General features: G+C 34.2%; 1 protein-coding gene across 5 annotated transcripts in view; it reads left to right on the top strand.

Annotated features, from left to right (window-relative positions):
* Window positions 1-440: 440 nt before the first annotated feature.
* Window positions 441-24,561, top strand: part of fgfrb (fibroblast growth factor receptor B) — a 56,807-nt gene continuing 32,686 nt past the window's right edge. For 4 of the 5 annotated variants that reach the window (XM_085504117.1, XM_085504120.1, XM_085504121.1 and 1 more), the window contains exons 1-3: window positions 441-570; window positions 2,459-2,735; window positions 3,335-3,426. In XM_085504117.1, the coding sequence (XP_085360243.1) occupies window positions 3,366-3,426 (61 nt within the window). In that variant the 5' untranslated portion in view covers window positions 441-570; window positions 2,459-2,735; window positions 3,335-3,365. The remainder of the gene's footprint in view (window positions 571-2,458; window positions 2,736-3,334; window positions 3,427-24,561) is intronic. The other variant, XM_085504118.1, reaches the window with a different exon arrangement.

The raw sequence follows: 24,561 nt of genomic DNA on the forward strand, positions 1-24,561 counted from the left end.
GGTGAAAACAAAATCTGGTTGTATAAATGTAAATCAGACACATTCAAAGCAACCATGAAATTCAGCCTTCTGTTGGTACAGCTGCTCCCAATGGATTAAAAATTACTAGACCCTTGATTTGCAGGCTCTCCAGCTATCGGTAATATCCAGGGACTTGTATTTAAAAACAGTGCCCTCTACAGTACATTGACACATGCAGAATCATCAAGGCTGTTATTGTGCATGTGATAATGTACATTGTAAAGATTGAATAGTTTATTCAGCCACTTGAAGAGTTCATCCATTGTTGTTTAAACTGGCCTTGTAAAAAATAAGGATAGATGCCTAACGCTCCTATTGTAGTTAAATATTAATGGATTCCAAAGCAAGTTTCAACATGTCCGTTTGCTTACACAAACCCTATAAAGTTTTCTGAATTTGAAATCTGTCATTATTCTTACACAGTCCTAGGATATAGTAGTTTCATGACCATGTATTTTTCCTGCCGTACTTTTCGCTGCTTGTCTTTAATAATTCGTGTGATATTTATGGCGAGTCGCTTATTAACGTTCTATGGAATCACGTAATAAGGTACAAAATAATTATTTTGGGGTTTTTATCTCAGTCTTAGGTTCACTGTGTTGCTGTTGTCTCTGTAATTCCTGAAAATGCTATTTCCTCTTGTTTGTTTAATAAGTATATCCAAATAACACACTAAAGCTGATCTGCTCGATTGTGGATACAACAATTAGGTTTTTTATTCTCACGAACATGACAACATTTTTTTTAGTTTTCTCATTCCTGACAACAGTAAAGCAAATACTACAGTTATCAATTTTCTAGCTTCTAAGCTAAAACTTATTGTGGGTGCTGAAGTCAGAGCTTTTCTAATGTGATGATCTTGGTTTATGCTTGGTTTTCTGTAGTTAACAAGCAACTGTGTTTTGTCAGCATTCAACCATTACTATGTACTTTAAAAACTGTTGTCTTATTTACCACTTATATGTTAGCAAACCCCGTGGCATACAGTTGTACCATAGGCCTATTTTGCCTGAATATAACTGGTTTACGTGTACAAAGAAATAATACATTATTTAAAACCTTTGTTGTTTGAATTTAAAGGGAACAGACATCTTGGAAATTGGGTTGTTTAATTAAAATATTCAATTGATCTGTCAGTTTGGTTTGCCAATATCGATGTGGCGTATCAAAGACATTGTTTCCAGTAACATCTGTGTACAAATTGGCAGACCGGTACACATCTGTAATCTTTAAATTTAGTAAACATCTGAAAAAGTTTGTTTTTGAGATGGTGTCCAAGAATACTCTAGCTTCAACCATGTGAAACTGATCCTGTCTGTGGACGTTATTATTGAAAAGTCTTTAGGTGTTGTTTTAGTGCTTGCATCGGTGAGCATTTCAACACCGTAAGTACTGTTTGTCGGTAAAGAGACTTGTCCTCCCCAAAACATGCATGGATAGACTATCAAACAGATTATAGGTGCATTTGGTTATGTGGAGTCAGATCTCCATGGCATGTATTGATGAGAAAGGAACCACAGAGAATAGAATCCTTGAATGGAACATTAAATATGTGGCCATGCGTGGTGTTGTGTTTGTGGTCATCTTGTGTACGAAGCCTTAGAAATTTAATTTAAAAAACAACAGCAATTCAATCTTCTTCTAGTGGTGTTGAAACTTAGTGTAATTCTAGAGACTAAGTTTTGAATAGTTTAAGGTGACAATCATAGCATTGTTCTGTGCTTGTATAAGCGTTAATGATACAACCACGTTTCTCTCTCGTGTGGCCTTGGTCAATTTAATGTGATGCCAATCTGCCTTTACATCATGGGGTTTTCATTTCAGCACGAAAAAATGGCTGCCTTTCTTTTGTATAGTTGTCGTTAAGAAGTTACCTGAGACTAAAAGAGAAATTGATCTTTTGTTTTATAACCTTAGCCAGTGTGCTATATACTGATCATGTGAATGTCAAAAAGTATAAACATATTAATTCTTTAAATGCTTTAAAAACAGAACTGGGACTTATATATTCTCCAAATAATGGTTTTTACAATAAATCACAAATCTAAAGTAGATTTACACGAAGACGTGTCTGTGTGGTGAATGCCATTCATTTACTGTACAAGTAAGATTCAATCCCCATTATTCACTGTATATTATTTCATGCTAATTTCATTTTCGTTTTTGATCCGGTACATTCACCGCCAGTGATCCACACATGATGTGGGTGTAGAAGGTGGTTGACCTCTCTGTTAGTCGTTGGAACTACTTTTTGAAAACATTTTTCAATCACCGCATTAATCTACATATGAATGCACCACGACTTCATCCTGTCAAGTACTACTGTGTGTAAAGGAATTTAAAAATCAGTTAATCTGTTTAATTAAAGAAATTTAATTAACAGTTATGTTAATGATGTGTGTTTAGTTTAAAACTATGTGTATTGTTTTCATTGCAGGTGGGTTTCGGGTCGTGGAACTGATGGCCGAATAAAGCACTATCTATTGAAAATAAAAGACAATTTCCAATGAAATGTAAGCATGTGGACACTGCTGTGCCGTGTGCCGCGATGAAAGACTCGTAAATCTTCATACTAGGGGAGTCGCAAATTGTGGATATTTGTAAAAGACTAGTTTTTATTTTGCAAAACAAGTTGAATGGGGAGCATGCGTTGACCACAGAGCTAAAATCTCACTTTAAATAGAAGGTGGAGGATATATAGAGAGAACAAAAGAGTAGGTAGTCAGGTATTGTGTTCTCACTTCCTGTCATCTTTACATGGTGTGTTTACTGATTGAATGGCAACCATGGTAAGTGCTAATAGAATGTGGTGCCTGAATACCCTGACCGTTGTGTCCACTGAAGTCACCATTCATTGGGTACAGACAAGGTACACAATCGTGCATAATTCCTGCCCCTGGAAATCATACATATCTAAGACATGTTTGTTGTGTTGCATTTATTTGAATGGGTAAACAGGGTCAACTTTAAGCCATCAATGGGAATTTATCACCCAGAGCACTTTTTCTTTTTATGTTTCGTCATGAAGTGTGTGTATGAATGGAAGATAAATTGTCTTGTGAGGGCGCTTTAATAAGGGGCTGTCAAACCATCGAGAATACAAAATTATACGTCTATCATTATTTTAAAATTTATAGTTTTGACTTATGGCTTCTCAAGTACCATTCCCATGTCAGTGGTAAAAAAGTCACATTATTTTTACTTTACTGCCTTCATCCTTCACAAGAAATTTAAATTGAGCAGACATCATTAATATAAACTACTAGTATTTTCTTTTTGTAACAAATCTTTTTCAATAAATTGTATCTTGTAGTCCAATTCTGGTGAAATTCTGATGCAATGCAATGGATTCAAGTCGCGTGTTTTTGTTGAGGAGAAAGATGGGTACTCATCAACGCTCAACAGGTGAGAGATTGTTACTGCTACACATAGCTGTAAACCAGTGATTTATTTATTTATTCAATAAATTTATTATCATCATCCTATACTGTTTGCTTAACTGTTAATCAAGTGTATTGACTTATCTTTTATAATTGCCATGGTCTTCCTTGAAGCTGTGGCATGTATATTTTCTGTTTGTGTGGGTTGCACTCTATACAGAGATTTCCTGATGTACTCGCAATAGATGCTGAAAGACAGTTTTCCCACATATATGCTCCATTCTACACCAGCTTTTAAAAAAAACACATAAAGGATGAACAATGGTGCATTGCGTTAGGAGATTGCAATTGCTAACACATAGTTGTGCTATTATTGTCTTGATTGGTAATCATCACATAATGTGGTTTGGTGCATTCAAATAATACACTAGTGAATCTGAGCTATACACTGGTCTATAATGATATCAAGGTTGAACCCTGGATGGTGGGAAATCCAGGTTCCCTTCATCATCAATGTTCAGAGGAGAGGAGGGAGGAGCCTGATAGTGTGTGACCAAATCACTGCATCTGTGTTTCTTCCACTTTTCAATATTCACATTACAATGAAGTCTTTTATCTGAGGTCGGTCGACCCATTTTAAATAGTCAGCCCAGTTTCATCCTTCCCATGACCCATCTATTGGTTTGGTAAAATTGTTCCACGACCGATCCTCCGAGGTGGAGGTATCTCATCCATGCATTAGTTTTCTTAACATGAGAGCCTATCTCTACAGCCTCCTAACCTTGAGTATCCCAGGGATCATTGAATGCTGGCTGTCAGAAATGATCGCATTTGCTAAACTTCTCGAAAGCCCATCTGACTCTCTGTCTAAAAGTAACTGGTGATATATTCACTTCTATTACCTTTCTCCCTGACTTGTAAAATTTGCAAGAATGTGTCTTACAAAACAAAGTGTTTTGCGACAAAATTGTAACACCCACGCAGATAGCCTAATCGTTCTATAACATAAACACATATTCCTTGCATCTAAAAAACTTGCTGTGAGATTCAGTACCAACACCAAACTCAGCTCATTGAAGTCTTAATAAGACAATTACCATTAAACCATATGCATATAATCTAAAACTACAGACGATTGAGAATTGGGCGGGATACAGCTGGCGCTGATATGCAGCAAAAAGTTCAATATACTGAATTTACAAATATTGTTGATACAACATAGAGTAAAAATTTGTGTGATGTCAATGAATCTCCTATCTAACTGAAACTATCTCTTTTCCCGCCTGCCTGAATATATTTATCTTGATGGTGATTTTGTAACGTATCTACTGATTCTTAATTTTCTGTTTACTTGCTGTCTAGTATTGATGTGTACATGTCTGCATCTTTTCCCACCCTCACATCAATTATTAATTTTCAAGTAGCTCCTGGCAACAGATAAATAAATGCTGAAAATGTCCATTATTAATAGCTCCAGTGAAAATGTGACATCCCCCATCCCTCAAAACCCTCTGTCACTCCCATGCTTTAAATTCCGGAGTGCAAACCTAAAACGACACCCATCTCTCATCTCTCGGTGTTTAAGCCAAGCAAAAGTTTTCTAGCATGGCGTGCAAGACATCTCTCATTCATTCCTGTTGAGAAATGCAAACATTTTCTTGTCATTGGTGCATTACTGAGGTAGCAGTCAAGTAATGACTAGTAAATAGGTATATTACAGACAGATGGGGTGGGGCTACATGATAACTAATGACATTTTCCAGTTACTTGCTTGTATAACTGTCTTTCTTTTATGACCATCTTTTGTATGATCTAGCCATTCATGACATGCACAAAAACCTGAGAGATTTAACTTCAATAGAAAATATACAACATCTCACATTTTGCTTCTAAGCTGGTTTAATCAGTTTTTTAATCAAGAGGGCCAAGTAAAGGGCAGTTGAGATTTCCTTGCAAGTTACTGGAGATGGCTGGGTGGTTTATGAGTTGGTCTGTTTACAGTACAAAAGTTGGTGATTGGTGTATTTTTATCTTTGTCATATAGCACAATGTACACACTTCAGCCTCCAGTAATCTGCATACTAACACACAGTCAAAAGACCAGTGGAATCTTACACTTTTCAAGAGGTTAGACCAGCATCTAAAAGGTAGCAACTTAAGAAAAATTAAATTTCAAGTTTAATATCGATGAAACTTTATGACATGTCATAATATTAAAATTTTATTATCATATGTAACGTGCTGATGTTTTTTCCATAGTTTTGTTAAAATTTGAGAAGAGTTTGTAAGTGTGTCTTCTCACCCTCATTGGGCAGATATAATTTAACTTTGAAAGCCTGTAAGCAAGCTAAGATTTTAACTCTTTTAAACGTATGGTATCAATTGATTCTACATAGAGGTGAGGTTAGTGCAAAATTCAGTCACTCTTGTAATCCAGCGACATGCACTGATTCTTTTATCCATACATTCTGTATAACTCACCTGTTTGTACAACTAACTATGAATTTGTTCACCAAGCTAACTTGGATTCATAACTGACGACTAACTTGACTTCAGTAATTGAACCTTTTTAAACATTGTTTTTTTTTCTTTCTGGTTTTTACAACTGTTATATATACTTATATATAATTGTATGATTGGATTGTGACACCAACTTTGAGAATTGGCAGTAATTTGAGATCATCATGGCGGGAAGTTAAAGCCACAGTCATGGAGGATGCTTTCTTTTGGGTGCTTTAATTCCCTCCTCCAGGGCTTTCTCATCAATATGCAAAAATACATTGTATGTTAATAACTCATGCCTATCCACTTACTCATCATCATGAAGCAGATGTTCATTTTTTGTAATCAGCTGGGGAGAGATGTTGGCATTATATTGATACCATCCTCGCTTCACTACAACATCCGATTTGGTTGCATGTCACTCTTGTTTTACAGCTCCCAGTGGTACAACTATGGTGACATATGTATACAAGCCGGGTTGTTAGATTTCAACCAAGCATGAAAACTCCAATCACTATAAAATCTTTTTACTGTCTTTAGGATGACCATGGTTAACTGCATGTAGTAAAAAATGTGGGAATTTTAAAAGCTACACTTTGTTGATATTTCACTAGGTGAAAGTTTCCATTAAATGAATGACAAAGAGAAAATAACAATGGAGGGGGTCCAAAATTTAAATTCATAATTTTTTCTAAAGTTATTTAAATATTTATATATCTAGAGCTGTAGTCAATTACAATAATGTCCATTTGTCCCAAAATTTTCCAACAAATTTGAAAAAAACAAAATAAGCAAAATGTTGCACCAGGTTTGTTAGGAACAAATATGGTGCTCCGGTGGCCATTTTTTTATTTGAAAAATGCCAAAATACATGTTTGAAGTTCAAAATAAAAATGTTTTTTGTTCAATTTAATTAATTTTTCTGCCCCCTGTGTTAGCAGTGACAGTTTTAAGTATACTTCAAGTGCATCTCTATGTTCAAACTGCTGATGGCAGAAGCGTCTTCAACAGCTCTCTCAGAAACAAATCCACTAAGATTTCTGTTAACTCTGAGCTTTTTTTAGATTGTCTTTTTTTAATTGCATATTTTTTGATTATATATACTATAATGTCACATTGATGTAAATTGATATGTGCCTTTAGATAACTTATTTCCATAAAGTTTATACCACTTGCTGTGAGCAGACGATCAAGACTATTTCAACACCATATCCTTGACCATCCTGGCATACTCTCCAAATTTGTAGTTTGCTCTTTTTCACATAAAATATTGCAAACATTTCAAATTTTTGGATTAAAAACTAGTAGAAATGACAAATTTTAATTGTTTGGTGCAAAATTAAGATTGAATTCAGTGAAAATTACAGAAAATCTGAACAAATTTACCCAAATTTGAGCGGGAAAAAAATATAGCACTCAAAGGGTTGAATAAACACATTTTTAATACCAAGAAGTGTACTTATCAAAGAATCAATTGTAAATTGGTATGTTAAAAAAGAAAAACATTTTAATATTTTTTAACACTATTTAGTGATCCCAAATCAAAATCTTTGAAAAAAATATGGGAAAAATAATAGTTTATTTGGTGACAGGTGTCCTCTTTTTGGTGCTCACAAGATTAAAGAGATTATTATATACTCAAGAACCAACCATCCCCATTAAAATGCAGCTTCACACCATCCCGAGTATGATCATCCTCAACCCGACAAATGCAAAAGATATTTTTCAGTAAATAGTGTCTTTATATTATTCTTATTTTGCTATGACTCTTACTTTACCTTCAAGGTGGTTCTTTTCATTTAAGATATAAAGGTATTTTAGTGAAGCCATTCCATCTTTTAGCTTCTTTTAAATACGGGTAATTGATCTTTTGAAATCCTCTATTCTCCACAGAGTTGAGGCACTCTCCTGTGCAAAGTTTCACATACTCCATTATCCTTTTAAAATGTGGCATTTATGCACAGCCGCCAGCCCTGCTTTTAAATCATTTTGTGTATTTATTTCGGAGTTCATGTGGAACTCTTCATGGTGTATGTTTACTGAGCAATTCGGTTAAAGTTCATTAAAGTTTACATTCATGCGATGTGGCCAAGCTGGTATTCCAGTTTGCTGCATGTTGCAGACATTATGTTAAGATAAACTGTTAGTGAAATGAAACTGACAGTTTCAGTAGAGAGCCGATCTAGGCCATCCTAAGCGTATGTGGTTCAGAATGCAGAGATAAATTAAAAGATATGCAATTTTTAATTTATATAAAAAGGTCAAGCTGTGTGTTGCAATAAAATTCATTACTGAAAACTGTCAATTTTCACCACTGGAGGATATTCACAATTTGAAAATCTGTAGGTGCTTGCTGAGAGTAAATGTCATAAAAGTCACTGTGACCATTCAGTCTGAGGAATGTGTCTCAGTCACTTTTCAAAGTTTCACGAATTCCCCCACGCCAATGTTCAAGAAAATGGATTCCTTGATCGTAAATTTTGAATGTATTTTTAAAGCCGCAACTAGAACATGATGCAGAATCTTTAATGGTGTTTCTGTGGTTTGAACATCCTGATTTAACTAGATATATAGTTTAAATTAATAGCAAAAGTGAGAAAATGAAACAGCATCCCCATGGCACTGATAAAAGGACACATTATTATTTTCAGGATTCTCCATTTTAGTGGGCTAGAGAATTTTGGAAACACAAAATTTGTTGAAGATGAAGAAAAATAATTATGATGACTGTAAAATGTAAAAGTATTGGTAAAATCCTGAATAAAAATATTTGCAAAAAATAATTTCCTCCATTCTAGCTTTCAAATGGGAACCTTTATTAGATATCACTTTAGAAATGCACAAGTTCTAGTTTTCATACTTATCCCAATTTTGTGAAATATTGCTCCAAATGGTGTCCAATACTTACAGCATGTGGTCTTTGCCTTCAGCTATTAAAGTAATGCATGTAAACATCATTAACCTAGGTATATCAACTGATGTCAGTAAAGATGGGCATGAAAACAAACAAATACAGCAGTATAGCTTATGTTATTGTAGGAATCTTCTGTCACATCATATGCACAAAATTACAAATTGATGAGACGCTATAATATGGCAAAGATTTCCGGACTGGTTACCGATTTTTGGTTCACTGTGTAAGGGTTTTAGAAATATGTGGAATGAATGAAGCGTTGGTAAATTGTTTAATTTTGGCAACTAGAAACTAGAATAGGATTTAATTATTCTGTTTGTCAGTGGCAACTGAATTCCATCATGAATCTATACAACTTCCTGTGTAATGAACTCCAGTGGTATTTTCAATGTAACCAAATTTCATGTTTCTTTTCTGAATCACTGCAATCATTTAGGGATAGACCATTATAAACATAGGGGTGCTACTATTCAAAATATTTGTTTCCTTCTTCACTTAGTGTTGTGCTTTTTTTTGTTCAGGATGCTGGTGCTGTGGTTCTTTTTACTTTCTTCTGTCAATTTTTTTTTTTTTGTAATTTTCCCTGAATATTCCAAAACTTTCTCTGTACAGATACCGCCTACCATCCCTCCAATTGATAATGGTCAAGCCTTTAACAGAGGGGATCAGAGAGAGTACTACTTGTGGGTGGGTGGGTTGGTGGTAGAGGGGTACCTTGTTTTCAAATTAAATCTAAAAAAAATTATAAATTCATTGTGACTGCTTGACAAATTTTTTTTTTTGGGGGGGGGGGGGTTACAAAAAAGCTTTAAACTGGCATTCACTGATATTGAAAACTTGTAAGTGAAGGGATAGATAGTCTGATCGAATTATAATCCAAATAAACAAGTCACATTATACATGTACTGGGACGCAGTAATTAAATATTTGACCGTATAGCCTAGAATCTCTGTGTGTACACAGCATTGCAAGAATTTTACGCTGTACATAGCATGATGGTAATGTTAACACTAAATAAATGAAATATATACTAAAAAAGACATGCAGTTAAGAAGATATACTAGCAGTTGAATAGTTGCGAAGACCTATTCCCAAAATAGCCAGTAAAACTGTTTATAATTGTTGCATATCAATCATACAGTGGAAACAAATCCAAAACAAATTGAAATACTGACTGGTTGGAATTAAAGTAAACATTAAAAGAATCTAGGTTACCTCGTATAAATGTTCACTCAATTAATTTAACTTATCCTCTGACAAACGCAAGATGACTGAAAATTGTTTTTAATGATGATCCAAGCAAAAAAAATCAAGAGACTGTATATAAATGTTCACTCAGTTGGTTTGAATTATGCTTTGACAAACACAAGATAACCGAAAATTGTTTTTTAATGTTCATCAGCTTACTTAGTGTATAATATGTTTAGCTATCCAGTATTTGTGTTGTATCACTCTATTAATACTACCCAATAGTCTCCTTAGTATATGCATTAATTAAACCCCATGGAAAGTACATAGGATATTTTATGGGTTTAATGTGTGCAAAACTGCCTCAGGATGTTATTGTTGAACTTGTGCTTTAGTGATCATTACAATCCAGTAGCACAAGGTTCGGTGTAATCCAATACTGCAACTTGAATTAAATAGATATATTTCAAAGAATGTAAAATTGGAGCATTCTAATGAACTATTGAATAAATTTAAAAAAAAACATGTAAAACAGATCGATGCACTCACCTGAAAATCCTGTTTAAATAGCTAACATTAAATGCATGTTCTTGTATTGAAAAGATCTACATAAAACTGTTCACTGACCTCTGTAAGTACAACATGGGCTTTAGATTTTAGTACAGTTCATGGGAAATCTCATCCAACAGAATCAGTAAAAGTGATTACAACAATAATAATTAAGTTTGATGTGCTGACTGCGCACCACAAACATTAGTACAGGCTTTTATCATTTTTCATTTTATCTTTTATCGCTTCATTAAAGACGATTTTTGTGAATGTAGGAGAAAATGTCATTAGGTTTGCAAAGACCTCGTGACAGTAGGACAAATGCGATTAAACCGTGAAATTACTAGCAGGAAGAATTAAATGCTTTATAGTATTTTAGAATAAAGCAGAATCGAATAGAATATAACTTGGAAATAATATACTGTTAAGTTACAAGGATAGTAGTTGTACTATGATATCAGGTTAACCCAGACCTGTGTGGTTTCTTATCTGGAATCCAAACCTCAATGCCCATGGGTAAACAAGACAGTCTTGAATTCCCAGTTATTGCTTCCATTATCCTGCATTTCAACCACTGGGAATCCTATACAAGATAGACAATTGGTTTTTGGTGTTTTTTGACATGAAATCTAGTTCAAGACTGTCTTGAATTCTGAGTTTTTACTTTTAACCTTGTATCATATGTATACTGTAGAGTGCTTTATTTTTGCTTGGAATTAATTTTCGCTATTTTCGCTGAAGGAGTGGTTCAGTGTAAATAAAATCCAGTGAATATACCTGTTTTCCTATATTTTACATCCAACTTGTCAAAAATCAGTGAAATTAAATTCTATGAAAAGCACACAAAAAGTCTTTTCAGTGAAAATTAAATCCAGCTAAAATAAAGTATTTTACAGTATATTGTGTTTGATCTATTAGAAGCTTACCTCCAATAAAAGACCATATAAACCAAAAATTGGTTGTATAGTGAATTATTGAAATACTACTTATTTTGGCCATAGAGTTACCTCTGTAATTTACGTAAGCATATGTATGCTATTAATAGAGTAAATATGGTATGAATGTATGCAGTAATATTTTAAACGACCCAGCATGCACTTTTGGGTTAATGTGCCGTCTGGAAATGTGCTTCAAATAGAGCAAATATGGTAAGTGTGCTTATATTAGAAATTAATTTGTAATACGGTATTGCTATGAATTCTTATATTCTGAAATAATTTCCAGTGTTTGCAGTGTCATATTCAATTTCTTTCCCATAATGCATTGCACATATGCTCACTGGTGTATAATTTAGATCAATCCCCCTTTAAACACATGACAGAAATGTGTAGTTGCTGCACTGTCACAACTGCAAGCACTGATAAATTAACTATAACTACTAGAGACTGATTTCATGAAAGTCAAGTTTTTGTGAATCGGGAAAAAAGCCTGGCATTTTGCAGCATCAATAATTAGTTAAGTTCTATACCAGTTTTCTCAGACATTGTTTTCTGGCAAAGAAAGTTTAAAAGTTTACAATTATATGTACCAGTAAGTAGTAGATAAAATAATCATTGAACTTTTATTAGCTCCGCTGTTGACTTTGTCGAGCGGAGCTTATCATATGAGTGATTGTCTGGCGTTCGTTGTCCATGTCAATGTTTTACCGTACTTTTTTGACTTCTTCTTGAAAACTTGAAAGCCTGAATGCTTTGATACTTGGTGTATATGTTCCTTGGGTAGACCTCTCTTAGTTTTGTTCATTTCATGATGATATCTTCAATTATCTAATTTTGATGAATATTTTTTTTGTCATTTTTGGTGAAAAGTGATATTTTTGAATTCTTGTTGAAAACAGCAAGTCTGATTGCTTTGATACTATACATATTGTTCATTTTCTAATGATATCTTTTGTTCTTTAATTGTAATGTGCATTGCTAACAGCAAAGCTATCTCAGCCGATAGGCTGCTTGTTATTGAAAAAACTTTCAAGACTGAGAACACTGCAAAATATGCATGAATGAATTACAGGGATCAAATCAATCAATGCTTAGTGTATAATATGCTGTTTTTGGAATTTTACTTTTATTTTCATGGAATATGTGAATTCTATTGATTTTGGTGTTAGGAAGTACTGTTATTAAATTATTCCTTAACTGTTTTGTGACTGGGGCTGCATACTGGGTACTCTAATGCTAACAATAAATTGCTACTGGATATATTCCTGCCTTTGACAATCCCATATATTTGCAGTGAGTTCCGGACAGGGAAATTGATTGTTTGTTTGTTATTCGACCCCTTCCTTATCCTGTGCCATACACAGTATGATTCAATGATATTGGTGTCATATTGACCACCCATTTCGACCCCTTCCTTATCCTGTGCCATACACAGTATGATTCAATGATGCTGGTGTCATATTGACCACCCGTGTGATGTTCCCAGTAACAATACAGAATACTGTGATTTTACTGCAGGATGTGGTCAAACTTAAAAGGTCAATGACTTGTTTTATGTGTACTTATGGCACTTTTCACTTAAACCTGAGATAATCTGTTTTAAGTATCTGGTATCTGTGCACAGTTCCTACATTAGCTGCACTGTGAACTTAAAACACATTATATCCATGCCTGCAACAACTCGCACCAAAGTATCTTACAATAAATCAAACTTTGTTGATTCTGAAATGAAAGTTTAGATCATTCTTAATATTGATAGCATAAATATCAGTGACAATTTTCCAGACACCAGTTGGATTCCTCGTACAGCTCACTCATCTCTCTACGCTGATATTGCTCCACCCCATATCATCACGTTCAGTTTGTTAAACATTCCGCATTTTTGCCATATTTTTTCTTATCCATTGAAATGAGTCCAAGCTTCCAAGAAGGTAAACATCTTCAGAATTGATTGCTAATTAAATTTACTGTAACTGAATCTGTAAGAGAAGGTTGTTCTGGCCACTTATACTCTGAATTCTTTTTATAGACTCCACTCTTGCTGTAGTTTCAATAAATAAACTTGAAGAGGATAAACTGATTTGTCCCCCTGCTGTGTGATGGTTTCATTGCTTAAAAGGGGGAGGGCAGATCTCTAACATTTCTTCTGACTTTATATCTGTTTATATACTGTATCGCCCAACCGTATGTTTTTGAAATATGTCTGAACATTCGCTGTTTGTTTGTTTGTTTTTTATTTCAATTTGTTTAATGTTTTGTTTATTTCTGGTTCATAGCTTTGTAATCAAGAGAATTAATTACATGGAATGATGAGTTTACTTGCTATCTTGCAATCTGACATGCAGTTTCATGTTTCTACTGGTAACAATGCAACTTGAGAATAATTAATTTTTTCATGAAATTGAATTCTATGTATTTATAACTCTTGTCGAGTGATTCTCACAATTTGACGTTGGACAAGAATTGTAAACATTGCAATTTATGCTTCTGTATCTATCCATGTACACATGTTTTCCAATGAATTGTATTTATCTGAGAAATAAGGGGTAGACTTTTTAAAAAGTGGGGGGGGGGGCTTAAATGATAGTGTGTGGGTTGATTCAATTTCTTTTCACTTTTTGTGTTTGAATATCATTATGATGTTGTTTTTTAAACAACTACTTTCATTGCACATTTTGGAAGACAGAAGCCCCCCTATGTCTACTGGTCCACCCCTTAGCCAATATACATAACTATGTAAACTGTTTTTACAATAATATAGCATAGTGGAAACATGCAATATAGATATCTTTTGACTGTATCAATATTATATCACACACAAGATCACGTTTCAACAACAAGAATGTTAACACAAAGAGTAAAATTGTAAACCAAACAGTACAGTGTAACATTGTAAACGCAAATAGAGAAAAATGATATATAAGAATATTTAACATCACATTTCAACAAAATACAATTGTTTCCTATTTTATTAATTCTAAAATGAGAAAACTATCAGTTTGGCCACACTTGAGAAACCTCCATAAAAAATCATATATAAAATCTCACCTCCGTTGAACTCCAATCAAAAGTAATTCTCTGTATGATGATAAAGCTATTTCATCTTTGGGTGGTGAAAGCAAAGCATGTACGGGTAAAAGTGATATTTGCTTGGGGCGGCAATTATATTCTATAAGGATCTCCGCCTTCAAACTGACATTTGATGACAGTAATGGTATAAGAGAATATTTAGCATCGCATTTTGGCCCAAAAAAAACATTTACATCTTTATTATTGTGATGCGGTGCTTGGCAGACTTTTCACTCTTTTATAAAAAACCTGCAAATCACACCTGCATCTGACCCTGAATTCCTACTGCTGTTGAACGCTGACAAATGCAAAGCGACTTTCAGATGATAAAACGAGAATTTAACGCTGCATGCAAAAGTGATACCCCAAATGCTGCTTCAGGCAGTGATTAATTTCTATTAAGATTCTCCTCCTTTAAGCCGACATTTGAGTAATGTTATATAAGATATTCAATTAATTAAAGTGACTTGTCAAATCGTTGCTACTACTTAGGTGGGCTAATTTGTGCCGTACAGGATATACTGCTGTGTAGCTATGAGAAGCTATATTTAATCGAGTATTAAGTTATGTTTTAATTCAGTAATCAACAATCACTGGCGTATATTTACGTTATTTACAGAAATCTTCTTTCTCTCTACTGCATTGTATTTCCTTTATTGATGAACATCAGTCGCAGTCCCTCAAGCAAAGACTAAGCAACAGTGTTTGAAATTACTGCCCTTCCGTACGTTCAAGACATGTAATCTTTCAGTTGGGTTGGTAAAAATTAAAACTTACATGCCCAGTGGTCTTGTTAAATATTTTTTCACAGTTTTCTTTAATATAAATGTTGGGAATTCAATTTTACTTAATAAGTTTTAATAATGGATAGTTGAATGCTATTTTTTCTGATCGTGAAACAAAGAACACCACAATTTTAAAATGTTGGGAGAATATTGAGTTTATGTGCTACTTACAGAGAATGAAAGTATTTTAAAGTAATTGTTAATGCAAGCCTGTCAACTTTCCGTCAGGGCTGGTATAATTTGTTACCTGTCCTGTCCTGGTGTCACAGATTGCATAGTGCATGTTCAAATTGTGTTTTACATGTACATGTCTGTACTTTGGTTGATATGAAACATGCACTATGGTACAACTGCTGTGTAGAGTGCATAAAAACACTTTCAGTTTTAATTCTGACACTAAACCTTTCTGTCGTCCAGTTTTATGAATTGTGACCAGTAATTTCAAAAATATATAACTCCTTGGCAATAATAAAGCTGACACTGTTCAATATTGATGTAAACTCAGTTTTTAGCTAAGGATCCAACAATTAGAAACTCTGGAAGGGGAGACGGTAGAAAAATGTCATTTTAGTTTCACAGCAGATTTTTTTTTGACAGAATAGTGCTGTGAAATTGGATTTATAACTTTCTCTGTGCAGATCCCCCCTTTCAAAACTTCTAAGGATCACCCTCTAAATTGCATGGAACTGCTATATTCATGTGACTGTATCGGACAATGTAATCTACATCCAAGCGTGACATGCTACATCGCACCCTCTGCATCTTGAGGCTATGGATTCGATTCCCACACTTAGTAGTCCAAATATGCAGATATTCTGCCTAGCACCTGCCTAAAGGCTGACAGCAGTTCAGGTTGAGATGGTGGCATCCTTCATGGTTTACCTGTCTAAAAAGACTCTGAAAAGATTAGTAGATTAGCGGAATATTATTTTATACCCCCCTAACTAATAGTCTAATGGGTTACTAGATTATGAAGTTGACTTCTGAGATTTTAAATTAAAAAAAAATTCTGTGTCTCTATCTCAGAAAGAAAAACTTTGTTTGTCACTTTGCATTTCTTTGGGGTTCCTATACATTTGTTGTGGGGATTCACCCACAATAAGAAAATGATATTCTGTAAAATTTTCGCTGAAAAGGCTTGTTGGGTTGTTATTTTCACTGGAACATCCCTTCAGTGAAAATAAATTCCAAGCAGAAATAAAGTATTTTACATTAATGTTAAATAAATAGTGAAAATATGAATAAAGAAAGAAAAAAATCGGTTAAGTATAGATGAAAAATATTATTTGCCAACCCCCCCCCCCCCCCCCCCCCCCGCCATTTCAACCCCTTATCACTCTGGGTTAAGTTTCTCATTGAATGGTCTCCCTCTTAATCTTGTATACCAGTAATTGCCTGATATCTCAGTCTAGTATACTCAGCCCTAAGTACCATTCAGTCTCATAAATCTGAGACAGTTTTATTTGGTGTTCTTGGTGTGAGGGACACTGAAAATAATTCAATCTACAGAGGACCTGTAAAAGCTGGGTGGTTGTTGTTGTTGGGGGGGGGGTCCCCTCTACACAGATAATTTGGAGGAAAAAATGATTCTACAAGAAAAATTACAGAAAAAAATCATTTTATTGAGGAGAGAAAACATGCATTTATATCAACATCATAAAAGAGTATTTTTTTTTTACCATCTCACCACCCACTATACCTATGACCAATCCGTAACTGACGTCTTTTGTTCATAAGTTGTTGGTATTATTATTGAAAAATAATGTGCAAAAATATTTGTGCATAAAATCCAATAATAATGAATAAAACTATTTTTTTTTCATTACTTTTATGAAAACAGATTGTTTAGCTGCTTTTTCATTCAATAGAATTTTGTGAAGTTAAAAAACTCATTATCTTTGCTTGTATTAGCGTTTATATGCATTAAAATTAAAATTAAAGCTAGATAATAATTCAAGACTTTGAACAAATTAATAAACTATTTTTAAAGTTCTTGTGACAAAATGGTGTGAAAGATCATTCTGTGTTGAATTTTGCAATAGTTTGATATTGAAATTTTAATATTATATCAGGGTCTTTTAAAAAAAATTTTTCAAATTCTGTGGAATTTCAAAATACTACAGAAAAGTTAATGAGGGGAAAAGTACGTCAATTCCATGAAAGTTACAACTACCGGTAATATAACTTTATTATTTTATGCAATGGTGTCATTAAAGTTTTGCAACTCAAGAATCAAGTTAAATTTTCTTCATCTGGTGGTTTACTCTTTAGTCTAACTTGAGTGGCAGTTAGGCTTCTTGAAAATTACATTCTGAGAACAAAAAAGATGATGATATGCATTAAATTTGTCACCTTCAACCCATTTAGCATGCATTGCCAATGACCTTCAAATCTAATTTAAATGTTACTTTCCACTTGACATTTGTATTCAGTTCCCAAAAGTTTTGTTCTGCAGGTGCGTGTCCGTTAATGTATATATAGACTGCCTAAAAAACAAAACTTCAGACATTTGCTTGGCCACGCTGTTTCCTCAATTCTGCTTTATTTATATGTAATGTACATCACTCTGCTGTAAATGAAAATTCGCTAGTTTGGTAGTTCGTGCAGATAGTTTGTTTAAATCTAAGGTCAAGTCATTGTTAATAGATGCTTACAGCCTTGCAGGACTCTCTCCATCTTTCATATGTAAATTTTTTTTATTTGATGGAGGACAGTTATTTTGTTGCTCCTTATTCTGTTAGCTTTAAGCACCAACTGAGCGGAAGTTTTTTGGCTGTACTATATTGACTTTACCTTTGAAAACTTTCTGTTCATAGGACCCCGACAAGGAGCGGGTTGAGGGACTGAAAGTCGTTAATGATTCCATTGCTTGTAGTTAGAGGGGTTATTTAGTACCACTATTAAGTTTGAATGATACGCCACTCGCGTACGCTTTTGTTCAGATTTACGACCAAGAGGACGGCATTCTATGTTTCCCACATCTCCTTAGGGGAAAGAACGTACAGTGCTAAAAAGTTGAGTTTTCCCAGGACCGCTCGTTTATAGAAATCTGGATTTAGTAGGGGAGGGTACTTTGGCCGTTACTCGCCAACTTTGTAACCAATCGTAGGGGAACAAATTTGAAAGGAATCTCCCTCCTTGTTATGTTCTCGTGGGTGAGGTTGTAGTAATTTGACGTAGGTGAATGAGTGTGCACTGCAACGGAATGTTTCATTCAAGTGGTTTACTTCCGATACAGGTTAATGTACAACAAAGCAAGGTGCAAAGGCCATGGACGTAGCATTGTTAGTATCTATGTAAAGATCCAGTGCTAAGGCATTGATAAATCAGGAGACTAGGGTTTGCCGCTATCAGTCTATTTATCTAGTGGGTACTTCAATGCATCCTAGCATACGTACACCATTCATGCAGTCTTTTCATTCATCTATCTTTATCAATCAGTTCATTCAGAAACACGGCACCCTTGTCGTTTTACTATATGGAAAGGCCATATACCTTTTTTTTCAGGTCCCTAGGTGTAGAAGGATTGTATATGCTGCAATCTCGTACTCTATAGTGGCGCCAAGTTAACTCACAGTAAAAATAGATAACCTTACACTTCCAGGAGAATTCTTAACCTTACTCACCGTGTGTTTCTGCTCTTCATCACAAATTCACAAAACAGTTCTGTTTGTAGTCTGCACGTTTCTTCAGAAGATTGGGACAATAATAGCCAAATTTTTTGAGCAAAAACTGAAAATTGACTCAAATTTTGACTGTTGGCTCTAAAAATACGGTTCATTTCCAAAAATTATTGAAGAATATAACAAAAATGTGCAACAAAGTTTGAGCGACAAAGTCTTGTGGTGTAAAGGTTAATAGCATACCTCCACACACAGGTACAAGCTTGAACTTCTTTTTGAAGTTTTTAAATTTAAACGTAAAAATGTTGAAAATACTCATTCTGTTAGAGATATAAATCAGATTATTGATCATAATAACACCCAGACAACCCCTTAATCACTGTTATAGCGGAAATACTAGATAAGGCTCCAGTCACCTTGCACAACGAGGTCACCTGTGGAACTCTCCAGGCGTCAAGCATAGAGACAATTTTTTTTTTTTATTTAATGATATTAATGCTGCCCTGGGCTAAAGATCTGTCAATGCCTCTAAGGTTGAATGAAAGTATAGTGTACATTGTATTGAAATTCAGGTCACGCTCACGATTCACTGTAGCCCAAATTGTGCATAGCCAATCAGAAAGCTTTATGCTTATACCCATTGAAAAATGACTTTATAACCTTGACTTTGGTGGTTGGCAATCCTGTACATTGCCATACCCGCTCCAGTGTCCACAGGGTCAATACAAGACTGCATATTGTGGCCTCTGCTTTTACATATATAATAATGAAAATTTGTTCTACAGAATCAAATGAACATGTGCTTTTTTTTTAACCATCTGAACCAACAGCAACTTCAAAATAGTCTGTTTTTTCCCACAGAAAATTTCAACTTTTTTGATCAAAAACTAGATGCAACATCACTTCTTGTCTGATTGGTCCAAAATTCAGATTGAATTCAGTGAAATTTACGGAAAATGTGATCAAATTTTCCCCATTTTTAGCAGAAAATAAATTTGGCACTGAAAGAGTTAATGTGTCGAAATAATGTAGATTTTGATTTGATTTGATTTGATTTAATTTGATTTGAATCATCATATTCAGTAAAATATATTGTCATTATGTTTTGCCTAATACTGAAAATAAAACACATGTAATATACCAAAAGTCTTTCAGCATAGAAAACTCATATTACTGTGGTAAAAAAGTATTCTATAATACCTGTTTTTAAAAGGTTTTACATTCTTTCTCTACAGCGTCTTTTCATTTGTACTTGCATTGTAATCTGTGAAATCTAGAGTAGTGATAACGTACTATTTTACGGGGGGTGGGGGGGGGGTGGGAGTGCATAACAGATAACGTACTCTCTTCGTTGAACATTCATTCATTTCTCTTCCCATATGAACAAAAACTTTGGAAGTGTGAAATATATATGCCAAACCATGTAAGTGATTTTGGCACACAGTGAGTGAAATCACCTTCAACCCCCTTGAAGAGATTTTCTGCTCTCATATTTTGATTATCTAGGGTTTTTAATTAAATACAGTATTCAGCTATGCATAACTACATGAACTACAACATAAAGTTTTGTGTCTGCATGGTTGCCTAATGATTACTACAGTACTTCTCAGTTTTACAGATTTATTATTGACCAATAGACGATGGGTAAATTTTGAAAAAAATAATTCTACACAGAAAAAAAAATCTACAACAAAGATTGCAGATGAATAATGAATTCATAAAAGTTAAAATAAATTTGATAAAGGAAAAAATACAAAAATTTGCAGTACCATCATTCTGAAAAAAAAAAAAATTTGCCCCAAACTAAGTGGAAGAGAAAAAACTATTTGGCACAGTGTTTTTCTCCCATCTCATCTGCTAGACTTACTAATGGTCAAAAGTTCATTCTGCTTGTTTAACTGAGAACCCCTGGCAAAAAGTAAACTATAAATATGACTGCCGTAACAGTTACCGAACAAACTGAAATTCAGCCACAACTGACAATCAAATAACTACTGCTGATAACAGAGTACATGACCCAGCGTACTTAAGAATAACGGTAATACTGTTTTTCTTTACAGCTTTTCAGTTTTTGAATTTAAACTAGCGAATAAAACCACAGTTAAGGTAAAGTCAATCAGAAAATGCTTGTGCAATTTTTATACTTGGCGCCCGTGGAATTTTACAAAAAGTTGGTCCACGTGTAACCAAATTTGGTATTGTAGAGAATTACTTGGCAGTTACTTGTTGCAAATACCATAAATAAGAACACTCCCAAGTCTGGGTCAGAGTTCCATTTGCCACGCGCACTTTCGGAAATGCGATTATCGCTAAGATAGTCTTTATTTGTAAGGTTACCTGTGACTTGAGGGTGATGACCATATTTGGAAATGTATGAGGTCATTGGATGGTCATTTCACTTAGAATTGACCAATCAGATGAAAAGGAGATGTACTTAAAATTTAAAAAAAAAAGAGTTGGAAAGTCTGAATCACATGAGGTGAGTGTGAGGTGAATGAATGGGGTGGTGGAAAGCATTCATTGAAATGAATGAGGTGATTTTCACTTTGCTTTGAGGATTCGGCATGGAAGATACTAACGTTAGTACCTTCCATGGATAGGGTGACATGGATGGTCACCTAGACATATGTGTTTGCACAGATTGTTCCTAAACTAACTGAATTTCTCGTTCTCATGCAAACCCTCTTTTACTTGTCTGAGCTGCAAAACTGTCTGTTTTTTTCAAAGAATTGTTTAATTTCAAATTTTAAAAACTCCTTTCAGGTTAAGCTATAGTTCCTCTGTAGAGAAACTACTTGAGACTAATGTCATTATGGGTGTGGTTGGGGTTGGGGTTGGGGTTGGTCTCAGACTATTAGGTGTCTGAGGGTTGGGCTAGACTGAGTGGGGTGGGATAAACCAAAGTTATAAAAAAATTCTATAAGGTGTATTACTGAATAAGTTGCAGTTAAAACACCATAATTATATCAGGGACAAAGGAAAGTACATCTTTTAACTACTCTGACAGTTATTGAGCTGTTTTCTAAAGTCTATGGTATATTTTTTTTTTTATTTATTTACTTATTGACTCTTACACAATCCCCGGAGGGAAAGAAAATGGTCACAAAGTACAAGGAGAAATATATATATAAATATAAATATATAAACGATTGCTTTTCCTGTGGTTTGAATAAACCATCTGTGGTTTGTCAGTCTTTTGTATTAGGATTAACACCAAACTAGTGGAGATTAATAAGAATTGGAATTTGCTTATGTAAACAAAAGGTAGCATTGTTTTATCCAAATTGTTTATACAATACAAAGTTGCTAATTTCACTATGAAAGGCTTCAGTAATTGTGTTTGTTTTGTTGATTGGCATACTAGTATACAATTTTAGTCATCAGCGCAGTCCCTTTATCTATCTATAGAGGGACTGTGGCATCAGGCATTCTTCACAGTGACACAGAATTTGATTCTTACTAAAGTCCTCAAAGTAGCACATTGAAAAAATGTATAGCATCTTAAAAAAAAACACGTTTTACGGAACTCATGTCTAGAAAGATACTGTAATAGTTATGAAGTTTGTGTTGCTCTAATAATGCATTGCATTTTGGCCTCCCTCAGTCAATGTCCATTTATTCAAACATCATGTAAACTTACTTTCTTTTATTTTCCATTTCATATTTATGTACTTACTGATAGAAAGTTATATTTTTAAAGATGTATTAAACTACAAGATTATTATTTATTCTTGGATATGCTCACTTAGTTGGTTGTGTGAAGCCATGCAAAATGAACCATTGTCAGATTGTACATGTGGAGTGATTAGCATGTAAATGACCCCATGATTTGATACCATGGGAAAGTAAAAACCACTCAATTCCACTAGGAACACATTTAAATTGTAATTTTTGCTACTAAATAGATGGTTGTAGTTGTGCGGTTGAAGCACCATTCTTGTTGAGAAACAGTGGTGCTATATAGTAAGCAGTATATCAAATTCAGTACCAGCCAAATTGAAAAGTAACTTGCCCGTTGAAAAGTGTATTCTTGAAAATGTGAGACCCGGGGAATATGCAAAATCAAAACATATAACTTAATACCTCATAAAGAACACCGGAAAATTTAAAACCCAGTACCTAGTGAATTCTAACCAAATGAACGTTACTTCTTTTACAGTATTTAATTTCCAAAAACAAAAAAACGGATGTTTACTACTCAAGGAATTCCTTCCCATTTTGGTGAAACTGAAAGCAAATACTCCCCCACATGTTACTACCAGGGTTAGATTGGAGCATCCATCTTAACGCAGAATGTAAACAAATCTGTTTCTCTTATCATTCATTCATTCATTTATATTGACAGACTAAACAAAACAATAAAAAAAACATCCACTTAATTCCAGTCTATAGAAACCATACAAAATATATTTAAATTAAGTAGGGCTTGGTTACCCCCTGAGTGCTTACATTTGGGGAGGGGGAGGGGCTTTGTAACTGTACTAGTAGGAAGTACTATAACTTGAAACCCCTACGCTAAGTGTTTGTACAGTAAAGAGAGTAACTTACACTAGGTTACAATTTCACTGTTTTGATGCCTCGAGCATACATAAGCATGTATATGCATTATTCAAGGAAGCAGTAACATTTTAAATTTGTATATATATATATATTATTTAATTAAATATAATTTTCAATTGCTGGAAACTAACCATAAAGATGTTAGTTTGCTGGGATTTAATTCTGTAATGATGATTAAAATCTGTTAAATTGAGCATGTAAAAGAATAATATAAATATAAATAACGAATTTAAGACAATAAGTATGCTCAAAACATCAAACCAGCAAAATGAAATCCAAGTGAACATGAATGCTATTTCAGTCAGTATATAAAAAATGGTATAACATGGAGCTGGGAGTTTTCTCTACCCATGAGTGTTTGTTTAGAATTGACGACACGTGTGGTACCTCAACCCATAGAATCTAAAGGTCTGTGATGAATCCAACTGCAACCAACCAAACTGGTAAAAGCAGGTTGAATCTTTATCAGTGTTGTGTACATACTGTTGTGTTCTTGGGTTCAATCACAGTGTTAGCTGGAGAAAAAAAAGAGACCATGCAGTCTCACTGTGCGAATCGGAAACAATCCAAAAATAATCTTAATTAGGAAAAATATAATTAACCCAGTGGCCTGTGCTTGGTTCCCCCTATGGATGTACCAAATACCACACTGCTCAAATCATGTTTATTCCCAGTGAGTTCTCTGTGCTTAGGATGTATCTCAAAATAATGTCATGAACAGCAACAACCTGCAAGTGAGTCAAAGCATTTATCACAAGGCAAAATTTGATATGTTGAAAAAATCTGCCAGCAAATAAGCTGCTCCCTGATTGGTCTGACTGTTAGGTGTTAGGGTTGGGCAGCCAATCAGAAACAATCTTGTAACATCAATTTGCAACCTGTACCATCTGATACTTATCGCTATGACAGTGATATTATCAAGAGTTCCCTCAAATTAAATTAAACATTTAGCTTTAGTTCTTTATTGTCTCTGAACTTTTAATTTAAGAAATTGCTCTTTCCCAAAATTAAAATAAACTAAGTAACTTTCTA

This window comes from Saccoglossus kowalevskii, chromosome 10 (assembly GCF_978046115.1).
Source record: "Saccoglossus kowalevskii chromosome 10, keSacKowa6.1, whole genome shotgun sequence".
In the NCBI taxonomy this organism is placed as follows: domain Eukaryota; kingdom Metazoa; phylum Hemichordata; class Enteropneusta; family Harrimaniidae; genus Saccoglossus; species Saccoglossus kowalevskii.